Here is a 12,712-nt window from a genome sequence, read left to right as displayed (position 1 = left end):
CTTGACAATGTTTTATTACAAAACTGCAATGTATTAAAATCTTAAATCCATTATTTTCTGAATAATACAAAAATCCACATTTAGGGTCAATTGGGATGAAAAAGGACTGGTAATATTTGAATAAAAATCAAAAATACGTAGATCAATGGTGTGCTGCCCCCACATAGTGACAAATCGAGTCATAGTCCAGCGTGAACACTTTCTCCTCGTATCTTTCGAGCTGAACCATCGCTCTGCACTTGTTCTTGTCACGTTGGAGAATACGGCCAACCTGAACACACAAATGTATATACAGTGATTAGTAACAGTTAATCGCATTCAAACCAGTACACATTTGCTGCAGGAAAGATGATCCAAATGATCCTTTGCTCACCTGACCCCGGTGTTCACCCAATACAACCATTATAGAATCACATTCACTTTTTGGGATGATGGTTTCCAGCATGTCCTGCTTCACATCTGCAACCACAAGAAAAAAATGTGGGTTATTTACCTAAGAATTTTTACAGTATCAGCTAATATAGTAACAGTTAGAGGTAGATCGATTAAGTCTGATCACATTTCTGCAGTCTTAGGTAATAAGGCACAGATCTACATGTGTTCTCACAAAAACTACAGTATCAAGGAAAAACACAATTCCGATCAATGTACACACACAAAAACATTTACCAAATTTAAGGAATATCAGTATGCTGTATGTTGGGAGATGTAAATATTTGGAAATATTTGCTTTCTTGCTGGGAGTTACATGAGAAGATCGATACCAATCAAAGCTACGCAGGAGATGTTAGCTGATATAGGCTGGCAGCAAAGACAGCTAGCTGGACTTTGTTCAGCGGTTACCGAAGGAAAAAAAAAAAAAAAATCTGCCTACAAGCACCTCAAAAGGTCACTATTCTGCACATTACATCTCATTAAATCTGTACACAAACTGAAGTGACTAAAAAAGGAGAGGTTGTGGTTTCATGGATTTTCTTTTTTAACCTTTGGACAGAGCCAGTCTTTATGCTAAGCTAACAGTCTTCTGGCTGTAGCTCTATAGTTAACGAACAGACATCAGAGTGGTACTGATCTTCTCATTTAACTCTTAGCAAGAAAACACACATTTCCCAAAGTGACAAACTATTCCTTTAAATTCCTAAAAACCTGTGTTGTGTACTGGATGTGAAAAACACATTATCTGTCTATTCCTTACATTAACACCACAAATTCCCTTTTGTTTTATACTATTTATCATCATCTAAATAGACAGCATCAGCTTTTACCAAAGAGGCTTGGCAAACAAAATCTACGAGCAGCAGGAACTACCTGTCTCCATGGTTTTCACAATAACACCTGAGCTTGACACGGTTAGAACACATGCTTTGCACATCACATTTCGTGTAAGACTCTTAATTAGGGAATTTTAAAAAAATGACTGCGGAGAGAAAAATAACACAACGAGAATTGGCCCTAATGACTCACCGTCTAACAGTCTTCCCTCTTCAGTTCGACACACGCAGGTAGCTGGTGTCAGAACGTCCTCCACACACATCTAGAAGAAAACCAGACTGATTTAGGAGCGATGATAGAAACCCCACATGTATGATGATTAAAACTGCAGCCAACTATGTTGTGCAATATTTCATGGCCTTTCTGTGACCGGTCAGCACTTTTGCTACCCTTTTAACAGTATGTATGTATGTATGTGTTTGACTGCTCCAATTTCAGAACAATAATTGACCAAAAATGACTAACCACAAAAATCCACCATATAATGAAATAATTGTGTAAAAGTAACTAGGTAAAAAGCCAGATAAGTTTAATCTTTTCAAAATAAATTGGCCCAAAAAATTCCCTCAACATTTCCTGGTCCAAAATAAACCATTTGATGTTAACACAGGCTGGAGTGTGGTAAGCAGTAGATACACGGGAAAAGATGCTTTGGCGATCATGCCATATCTATTAGTACCTTTGAGTTGTAGTACCTGCCCCCTTTGAAAGCTTTGTCTATAAAGCGAACTTTCAAGTCCCTCTGGAGCCAGGAGGGGGGAACTGGTGGCCGCCTCGCTTCTTTCACTGGAAGCTTCTCTCTAGAAGGGAAACAGAAGAAAAACAAATATACAGTAAGGTACGGTACAGTAAGAAGATATTCACAACATACCGCTCCAAATTAAAAGCATACTGTTGTATCGTCATCTTTTAGTGGAAATGTACCTGTCTTGACTTGATTCTCTGTGTTTCCTCTTCCTCTCATCTCTTCCTCCATCTCTTTCTGAAGGCTTGTGTTTTACCTCGTCGCCATTGCTTCGCCTCTCTTTCTCCTCCCGTCTCTGTCGCTCCCTCTCTCGCTCTTTTTCCTTCTCTTTCTCCCTTTCCTTGTCTTTGTGAGCTTTACTGAGGCGACCTGGTCAGTGGATAAACAGCGTTACTGGCATGGTTTTAAGTTAAATGAGGCAAGCACTCAAACATAGACACTGCGGTGTTGTGAGTGTGTGCGATTCTGAGTGGTTGGATTTTTATTCTTGGTGTGGGGCACTTATATTACTGAAAAAACAAGCTGTGGCTGATTTGCTGTTTTGTTGTTTTTTTCCCCCCACATCAAGCCTGAACTGTCACTAGACTAGAGGATAAACCTGTTGAGCCCAGTCAATGATTTCATTATAGATTAAGCTGCCAGTTATTTTCTCAATTAGTGCTTGGTCTATAAATAATGAAAAATTCCCATCACAGTTTCCCAGAGCCCAGGTTGACATCTTGAAGTTGTTTTTTTTTTTTGTTTTGTTTCACCAACAGTCCCAAACTAAAAAGATATTCCATTTACTAAGATAGAAGAGTAAGAAAACTAGCATTCACATTTGAGAAGTAGCAACCAGCGAATTTTGCTTGGTTAAACGATTAACTGATTTTCTGTCAATCGACTAATCGATTCAGCTTTAAACGCACCAACAGGCTGCTTCAGACTTCTTCCTTCGACTGGAACCTTCAGACATGGTCATCCTAAATTGATAACTAATGTGATAATTATATATGATAACATTACTGGTCAATTTGTTTTAATAAAACTGTATCCTATTGCTGTTGTCATCACATAAAACTAATTGACATGTAATTAAAAAAAACATACATTATAATAAGTTACAGTGGAAAGCGGGCAAATAGAATTTTGATATTTGATGACAGTATTATCTAATTTGGCACCCAGGAAGAAAAAAGAAAAAACCCAAGTCCATTGGCATCCAGATCTTTTTCTATAAATGTTACCCTTTTTCATTTCATTTCTTCAGAGTTACTCACTGAGGTCTTTGCTGTATTTGTCATATTCCTTGCGCCCAACCAGTTTAATAGCGTACTGGCTGATTGTCACAGTCTTGCTGCCAATAGCCAGCTTCACCATAACCCGAGCATTGTCTGGATCAACACCTTCAATCTGCAGCACATGAACGAAATTCATGAGATAAGTCAGAGAAAACAATATAAGAAATAATAAGAAGCTGTGCGATAGTGTCAACAGACGATTCAGATCTACTTTACCTTGCCATACAGATCTTTATGTGCCCCTGACTCCACCAGCACACAGCCCCCAGGACCCAAAACTAGTTCCTCCTCCTTCTCTCGCTCCTCGCCTGGCTTGGGTGGACGCTGATGTCTGGTGGGCTCCAGGTCCTTTATTGCTGAACGATCTGCTCCAAGACCCAAACCTTTTGGACGCAGCTGGTGTTCGATTGGCTTCACATCTCTGTAACACCCAGGGAACATCAGTGTTCAAACAATAAACAGAGAGAGGGACATGTGCAGGATGTAAGATAGGCTAGTGGTGAATACAGCTTAAGCTGTGTGGGTGACATTTAAATAGTAGAAACGAGTACAAATATGAAAGATCCTATCAACTGCTTCTCCTTATGGAAAAAGAAGAACAAGGCATAGTTTCCTGATATTACTGCTTTTACACAATTGCAGTCTATGATACTGTTTTAACTGTATTCACAGTAGCAAAGACACCAAAAATCAACACTAAAGTACAATGTCCTCATTGGAGTACAAGTTTTAAATGACTTAATTTCTAATACTGATTTAATTGGTATTCAATTTAGGGCTGCAACGAATGATCATTTTATTATCACTTAATCTGCATTATTATCCCATGTTCTGAGAGCTCATACTGATCTCTTCTGAAGTTTTGTATGGTACAACCAACAGTCCAAAGCTCAAACATATTCACTTTACCATGATATAAATCTGAGCTAAGCAGCAAGTCCTCACATTTGAGAAGCTGAAGCTAAAGTATTTTTGGCATATTTGCTTGATTAAACGATTTAAGCAACTAACTGATTAACAAAATTGTTGCCAATTAATTTTTTTGTCTGTAGGCTAATCAGTTGTTTCAGCTCGAAGCTGATCACCACAGTGGTGCTGGTTCAGCGTAATTTTAAATTAGCAGAGGAATTGGTAAGGCAAGGAGTCAGTTTGTTCCTTACTGTTTAAAGGTGCGCCCAATGCCTTCCCCTTTCTTCCAGCCCATCCCCTTCAGCATAGCGAGTCCATAAGCCTCAACAGGAACGCTCTCATAATCTGCATCTGTGGACTAACAAACACAAACAGAGATAATATATATTTGGAAATCCAGAGAAATACATTAAAAGCTCAAAACCCAAGGAAAAAACCACAGCCTGCATTAAAAATGTGTGCTTAAAATTAGGTGCTTATGTAATCTCTGACTCTCACACGCAAAAAACTGTTTGTGTCGACTGACAGAGTGAAGCAGTTTGTGATGTCGGCCTTACTCAGCCTTTTGGCTTCAGGCTGTCAGACTCAGCCCTGGCTGACTGAAGTCACCAGACAGCAGCAGCCCTCATCAGAGCAGTGGCCCTGTTCATCTCTCTCCACTGAAGGCTTCCCTCTGAGGGATGCTGAGAGCCCACTCTCACAGGCTACACTGCATTAAAATGAGCTCCGGGCCACAGTGAGCACGTTTCCCCTGACGCTCGCGTTCTGACAGTCACATCTGAAGTGATTGAGAGCAGATATGGGATGACAGTGACGAGGCGCGTGAGACCTCTGATGAAAGGAAAACGGAAAGAGATCTGATTGGTTACCTGCATGTCTCTGGGGAGAGTGCTGACGCCCGTCTGCCACCAAAGCCTTACTGTACTGACAAAGTCCTCCATACCCATGCGAACAAATGTGTCTGCACACAGGGTGTTACTCTTCTCAGTTGATAGTCAGCACTTTCACACACTCAAATTTCAGTCCGACTCAAAGTAGCCAAACCATCATCCATTTTGTACTGTCAGGAATTTTCATACGCTCAATGAAATGCGTCTTTAGCAGATTATATTGTAATCTGATACCAGATTGTCTGATACCGTTTAAAGGAATCACAATTAATTAATGGCCCGAGAGCCACTCCCTGCTCAAACGGATATAATACAAATGCATTTGAGCAAGACAGTTAACCAACAACAGTAGAAAGCTTACTAAATAAAAGCAATACGCAACTCCCTGGTGTCTGCGTAGGTGTATTTACATGAACGCTCATGATGGCAAGTTGGAAAATAACATTCTATCAGCTAGCATTATCTAGATAGTGAGATGAGTTTTTTCTTACTCAGTACAGCAGACTAAAAATTATACCTTACTCTTATAAATCTTCTGTTCATGTTGTGAACATTGATTGGACACTTTATTCGACGGATCTAACTGATATAATTGATCAATTTGACTTTGTTGTTCCTTTGTTATTTCTATGGCATCCTCTAATTTCAGAATTCAAACACCAGAACGTATGTTTCCAACACTTGTCTTTGATCGGTGTGCTGGAAAGATTTTTTTTTACTGAAATTGTTTCATCAAAACTTCATCCAAAATATAAAATCAACCATTTTTTTGACCCACCCACTGAATAAGGGCAAACTCACATTCTCAACTGCCGATTAGAGTGAATATCTGTCCCTGTGTTTGTCCCCATACTTACAGATTCAGGCCGTAGATCCACCTTTACGTGGTCTCCATCCTCAAAGCCCTCGGGCACTTTGTTTTGCATCAACAAGGGGATGGTGAGTTTCAGGTTACTTTGTGACTGGGGGCCACTCTGCCACTCCTCGAGCTGCCTCCGTGAATCTACGAACATAAGTTAGAGAAGTACAAGGAGCTACTAATACTCTCAGACTTCCCCACCAAGAATGCGATACACACCGACACACACTAAACCATGCCTACAGTTGTAAGCAAAAGTATGGGCAAATTACATATTATCTTGATTTTTGAAGTGAATAGAAGTAAATACAACCCCTACAGCAGACAGACATTAAAAATGAGCATTTCTGCAAATTTTAATGCACTGTTACTTTTTATTTCATGAGCTTAAAAAAAAAAGAAGGAGAAGAAAATCAAACAAGAGTTGTGACAATACTAAGACAGTATTTAATAAGGACACTTTTCGTAGCCAGCTATGAGACTCTCTATTCTCGATTTAGGAAGCTTCACCCACTCTTCCTGTAGACTGCTTCGGTTTCTGACATATTTTCAGCTTGTCTTGCGATATTTAGCGGAATCCGTTCTTCCGTCCACCCGTGCGATGTTTACTTATGTTAACATCTGTTATGTGTTAATGTCTGTTTGCTTGCGGGGTTGTGTTTTCCTCTTTTCACTTCAAAAGTCAACACCATATGTAATGTGGCCAGGACTAACCAAACACCTGCATACCTTCAATGAGTTCTTTGACAGCCTGAGACTCCACGGAGTCATTATCTTGGGCTGTGTCTTGGGTTTTGCCTCGACTCTCCTCGCTCTGGCCCGCTCGGTCCGGCCTGTGCCAGCGGTTCTTCTGGATCAGAGGGATGATGAGCTCCTTGGGCTTTTCAGACGGTTTAGAACTGCACATCGGACAGAAGTTAGCAGGTCAGCAAGCTAGCAGCCAGGGCCGCTTCAAAACAAGATTGCTTACGGAAGCTGTGTAACCTATCCACATACTCCACATTTGCTAGCAGCGCTTCACAATTTAATTAGTAGTTAGTTATATCAGCATGGAAACGATAGTTATTTTAAAACTAATAAGCTAGCTAAATATTAGTTAGCATTAGCATACGAAGCCTACCTTTGCAATTCATTTCTATCAATTCCAGTCAAGTAATCTCTGTCATCTTTCTTGGTCACAGCGTCGCTAACAGAGGGCTTAAATTTGCTAACTGTTTTAGTAAAACCAAACGACACTGCCGTTGTCTTTCTCTCCCCTTGCTCCCCGGAACCGGCAGACTGCGGGGGACCTGTGTCTTCTCCGTGCGACTCCATTATTGTTTGTGACCGACAGAAGTAGGAGAAAGGGATTCCGGTAGTTGTAGTTTTTTTTTTTATTTCGCCACACTTGATTCGTTCCCGTCGCCGCAAGTGACTACAACGCCCGTCATGCGTGAGAATTAAAAGTACAACCACCCGTTAGCAGAGTGTGGACTTCGGGAGATTCGTTATAACGCACTGCGATGAGAGAGAGCAACCGAGACAGACAACAACTACGGTTTACATATATTTACGCATAAAAGGCAGTAACACGTCTGTCCTTGTGTTACTCAATTAACTTAACTTTGTGGATTTAACTGTCAGAACAGTCATTCCAATGTGGTGGTCATGTCACAGTTAATATTTACATTTTTGTGATCATTTTACATTAATTGCATACTATATTCCACTTTCATTCATTTCCCTTTTGACTTTTTGCTCAATTGCACGGGGCCTGCTCTTTTTAAAAAAAAATATATATATATATATTCTAACTCTTTGTTTGACAAGCCGGAATTATAGGTGCGTCCAGGTTGGTAGGCCTGTAGGTTATGCCCAAAAATATACTCGCAGCACAGGGCCCATTTCCCCCCCTTTTATCGAAACTAAATTTACAGCTTTATAACCCCTAAGATCCGTTCCTGTGACATTGTCACTGGTGGATAAATTATTGACAAACTAGGTTTCGGGGGGAAAAAATCCCGTTTTGATGTGGTTCTCACGCCTTAGAGCCCTGGTTGTAACTCGTAAGCAAAAAAAACAGATGCTGCTGATGCAGGTAGACAGAGACTGTTGAGAATAATAAGGGGCGGTACTTTTAACTATTTTTTATTCCCTCCTCTCCGTGCTTCTTAACTTCCCGAGATAAACCTTTTGCCTTTTAATCCCAGTTTCTCTCCTGCAAAAGTGCCTCTTAGGAGTAGCAGCATCAAAACCTGAGCACACTTTCCTACTGGACAGCGAAGCCCATATCTAATCCAATCTAATCTTCGGCAATTGACGCTCGGAGCCCTGAAAGCGCCGCGCCCGCCGCTCAATGGCACCTCTGCCCGGTCACGGCTCGATCTTACCGACGTTTGTCCTTTTTTCTTGACCGGTGTGATAGAACAACCGAGTTATGTAGCCGCGAGTAACGAGGCCGCACCGATCCGCCAGACGAGGACTACTGAGGGAGGATCTGACGAGGGGAGAGCGAACATGACGGTAGGAGATTCTTCGTAGTCGAATCAAAGTGCGGGGTCTATTGTTCAATAGGCAAAGACCCGGGGCCGCACTAAGTTAAAATAGCACGTTTTGACCGGGACATTTATCCGTCCCCCGGGCTGCATTGCCCACGGCGGTGCAGCAGCTGCTAAATTTATAAGCGGCCACTGTCAGATTTGTCCGATTGCGCGTTTATATATACGCGTGTGTGTGTGTGTGTGTGTGTGTGTGTGTGAGTGTGTGAGTATGTGAGTATGTGTGCCCCCCCCCCCCGCCTCTACAAGATCACCACAGCTCTCAGAGCATCACTAGAGTCCAAATATCCCGTCAGCCGTGCACATCGTCTCTGACTTTCTTTGGGATACGGTGGCACCATCTATTCATGACTGAATCCCCACGCTGATTTTTATTACACACCACGCTGCCGCTTTCCTTTTTCTTTTTCTTTTCTTTTTTTTTTTTTTTGTTAATTCAAACAACTCGTGTTTATTTAAGTACAGGCTTATTATTCAACCTCAGTCGGGTCAATGTATATAGACGCGTTCAAACGGATCCTCTTTGAAAGGCTGAACTGCTTGAAAAGAATGTGTGTGTGTCAGCGCCAGGGCAGGTCAGTATTTTCCCTAAATATGAGAAATCTGAGAATCTGTTGTGTGTGCGTGCGTGTCTGTGTGTGTGTGTGTGTGTGTGTGTGTGTGTGTGAGAGAGAGAGAGAGAGAGAGAAAGGGAGTGAGTGAGTGAGGGAGACTGTGTGCATGTAAACCAGTCAGACACAGCGTGTGTAACAGAGAGTGAAGAATGTGGGTTTGTGATGATTGGTGGCAGATTTTAGGGATAAGAGTGTCATTTTGACAGGTGAAGTTGATCTTCTTTAACAGCAGGTGGTGTGTGTGTGTGTGTGTGTGTGTGTGTGTGTGTGTGTGTGTGTGTTTACATGAAGTCGTGTTTAGATCTGAAAACTTTGTTGAGACCTTTGTGTAAATCTACGATGTTCGCTCTTCCAATCTCCTGCTTTATAAATTGCCTTAATGAAATGCAATCAGAATTCCACATCCATTGCACCTGTGCCCATTCTGCCATAAGAAATAGACTGACTTGCAAAATGTGCCTTGTAGTTCACAGCCAAGTGTGTGTGTGTGTGTGTGTGTGTGTGTGTGTGCGTGCATGTGTGCAGGACTGTGCAGGAGTGCCTCGAGGCTCTGTGTGTGTTGTTGCTGTTTGTTTAGGGTGTGTCCCCCTGCTTGATACAGGGAGCTTGTTTAGAAGTGATGGATGTGTGACCCTGACTTAATAGCCTGCACTGCTCTGGGTTTGCAGAATAGTCAAGGTTATGCTGTTATTATGAATCATTAATTCGCCGGAAGAGAAGTTGAGACGTGATGTTAGACTGTCCACACATGCTCCCGAGCTGCTCTGCTCCACACACTGTTTGTTTTTCTTCCATGAGCCCAGCACCTGTTTTTGCACTAGAACTAAGCAAAAGCCTGTGGGTTTTATTCTGCATTCGTCCCCCTCTGATTTCAGTTCTCAGCCCAAAGTTTGATCAGCCCAAAAACCGGAAATAAATGTCGATGATGGCCTCCCATGACTCGGCTAATGAGAGGAAGGGGGTGGGATGAAGTGGGGCTTCCTGAAGTGGTCGTGCAGTAATGCATGTGCATGTCATCTGTTTATTTGTATATTGTTGTACTGTTGTGTCTTGTTGTGTCATGTATATTCATGTCTGTGTTTTTTCATGTGTGCAAAAAACAGCATATGTGTGTGTGAGGGCTGTGTTAGGTGTGCATGTGTGCGAGGCAGTTTACAGGTTGACAGGGCGCAGGCACGCAAGCAGGGCCATCTGTGTTCCAAACCTCCCTCCCCTCTAGCCCACTCCCCAGGATTCTGCAGTTGATTCTCTGCTCCTAGTTCTTCTCAGTTCATGTCTGTCTTCGAGTCTGAATTTCAAGAATTTCAACAACAAACAACAACAACATTCCCGGCCCTTTCTGTTATATATATTATGCATATGTTGTTAAGCTTAGATTGTTAGGTTAGACTTAGGTGACAAAAATCAATAATCAACTAATCAATGATGTGTGTGTGAGTTGCAGTGCAGCAGTGCCATTTTTTGAAATGTCAAGAAGGCAATGAAATCATGAGTCAGACCTGTCAACCTGATTTCTGACAACTGGATCTGGTATCAACAGGCAGCAGACAGGCAGAGCAGGGCGCACAGGTCCTTCACCCATCCCTACTGAATCAGCAGTATCTCTCGTACACTCAAACACGCGCGCACACACTAACACACACACACACACACACACACACTAACACACACACACATATGCACACACTTGAAGGCCTGCTTAGGTTACCAAACTGCGACCTCAAAAAATTGCTCATTATAGTGAACTGGACCTCCCTTCCATTTTCTTATGAATAATTTATTTTTTTATATTATGATTTCAGCCATTCTTTCATAAGCTTACAACACCCTTCTCTGTTTTGATTCTACCATTTTATTCCCTTTTTAAGGCTGGACACTGCCACTATTTTCTGTATCATCCTCTTTTAATTTCCCTAATTTCTCCCCGCTTTTCTCATTTCTCTCTCTCTCTTACCCATCATCAATGTCGAGGAGCCGATCTGCTCTGTTTAATTAAACTGCTCCCTCTCCCTGACGAGAGCTCATCTCTCATCGTAGCGAAGGGTGTAATGTGTCCTGTCAGATTAAGTGAGAGGACCTGTTGTCACAGTGGTATTCCTCAGAATAGCAGACTGTACACAACACAACACGGCCCACTAATGTGCCCCCCTGCCTTGACCTTGATCCTGTGACGTTAAAGACACCGTTTTCACCAAAGGGAACATCACTGATCCGGTGTTATCCTGTCAGGTGTGTGTGTGTGTGTGTGTGTGTGTGTGTGTGGGTGTCACTCCAATGCTCAACAATGTTGTAATCTTATACTAAACCCCTTTATATGTAGCCAACACAAGAGCAGCTTTAATAAAATCACACAATGGAATAGATTTTGGATTTATTGATGGCGTGCAGAGAATAGCAAATGTGCTTTTCATTCCATGTATTCTTATCAGCTTTTTCATGCATTGAGTTTTTACTGAGCACGCAAGAGAGAGAGAACTGTTTCCGCGTGTGTCTATGCCACCGTGTATGACAGAGGGCGATATTTTGTGTTCTTCGACCCACAAGCATTTAATCTTTTATTTTTAAATCTGCCACTGTTGTCTGTTTTGTGTTGAGCACTCCCGTGCCCTAGATTTGAAATTGAGTGAGCATCAGGGAGCTTTAGTACACCCCATGTTGCTCGCACAGTTTGGTGTAACTGTTCGGAGGGAGAGGTCAGGGCACAGATATCAGATAAGAAAGGGAAGTCGGAGCCTGGGAGAACCGTCTTGTGCATTTTCCGTCTGTCTGCCACTCCACCAGTCTGTTAGTTCAGTTGAATTTAAGGTCACTGGTTATTTAAGATGCCTTACTTGGCTGACCTCCAACACCACCCATGGGAGGATGCTCTAAGATTAGGAGCATTTCACTACAGGTTAGAGTGAAGAGATGAGCGCAGTGTTCGATGTGTGGGATGGTTTCAACCAAAGGGTTTGTTTTCCTCACCTTTGTAACTAGACAGTCCAAGATTTTCAATCATTTTTGTTTTTAGCATCATTGGTGGAAATGTTTGAAGGTTTTGATTATTTTTAAGCTGTATTATAGGCTAAATTCAAAATGAATTTTGTATAATGAGGAGCGGGGACAATTAGTCAATTCGTCAATTAGCTGATTGACAGAAAATTGATTGATTTGCAATTATTTTTGATTAATCGTCAAAAAAGTCATTTTTCAAGCAAACATGCCAGACATTTGACTGTTTCCAGCTTCTCAGTTGTGATAATTTGCTGGTTTTCTTTGTCTTATTTGATATTTAATTGAATGTCTTTGGGTTTTGGACGGACAAAACAAGACAAATGAAGACATCATCTTTTCGGCTTTAGGAAATTGCTGTGGGCATTTTTCACAATGTGACCTTTTTCAAACCAAAAATGTATTCGATCGTTCGAATCATCAGATTAATTGATAATGATAATAATAGTTAGTGGCAGCCAAGTATAATGCTTTCCCATCAAATGATGTGTCCGCTGATATAGTTTTCACCAACAATTAGTCAATGAATATTTAAAAGATTTAAATCCAAATGTAAAATTTATTTCTATTATTTAGGGCTGCTACTATGGATTATTTTCATCAAGAATTAGCAAC

General features: G+C 41.5%; 2 protein-coding genes across 2 annotated transcripts in view; one reads left to right on the top strand and one right to left on the bottom strand.

Annotated features, from left to right (window-relative positions):
* Window positions 1–29: 29 nt before the first annotated feature.
* gpkow (G patch domain and KOW motifs) lies at window positions 30–8,316 on the bottom strand. Its single transcript, XM_040152200.1, has 11 exons — window positions 7,076–8,316; window positions 6,685–6,854; window positions 5,954–6,099; window positions 4,458–4,564; window positions 3,514–3,718; window positions 3,277–3,409; window positions 2,197–2,386; window positions 1,952–2,072; window positions 1,465–1,534; window positions 374–459; window positions 30–271 (listed from the first exon to the last, which is right to left on the bottom strand). Exons 1-11 carry the CDS (start codon window positions 7,267–7,269, stop codon window positions 143–145), a joined length of 1,551 nt encoding a protein of 516 aa, XP_040008134.1. The 5' UTR covers window positions 7,270–8,316; the 3' UTR covers window positions 30–142.
* Window positions 7,974–12,712, top strand: part of LOC120803596 (membrane-associated guanylate kinase, WW and PDZ domain-containing protein 1) — a 38,251-nt gene continuing 33,512 nt past the window's right edge. The window contains exon 1 of the mRNA XM_040152204.1: window positions 7,974–8,457. The gene's annotated coding sequence lies outside the window, so the exon portion shown is untranslated. The remainder of the gene's footprint in view (window positions 8,458–12,712) is intronic.

The sequence above is a fragment of the Xiphias gladius genome, chromosome 18, assembly GCF_016859285.1.
Source record: "Xiphias gladius isolate SHS-SW01 ecotype Sanya breed wild chromosome 18, ASM1685928v1, whole genome shotgun sequence".
NCBI lineage: Eukaryota > Metazoa > Chordata > Actinopteri > Istiophoriformes > Xiphiidae > Xiphias > Xiphias gladius.
The sequence above is the reverse complement of the archived record's forward strand: the minus strand, read 5'-3'. Positions and strand labels throughout refer to the sequence as shown.

Coding starts and splice junctions, on each gene's coding strand:
- gpkow (XM_040152200.1), bottom strand. CDS start 7,269: ATGGAGTCGCACGGAGAAGACACAGGTCCCCCGCAGTCTGCCGGTTCC. Junction 6,855..7,075: donor GATAGAAATGAATTGCAAAG/GTAGGCTTCGTA, acceptor TCCGATGTGCAG/TTCTAAACCGTCTGAAAAGC. Junction 4,565..5,953: donor TGGATCTACGGCCTGAATCT/GTAAGTATGGGG, acceptor TGTGTTTGTTAG/TCCACAGATGCAGATTATGA.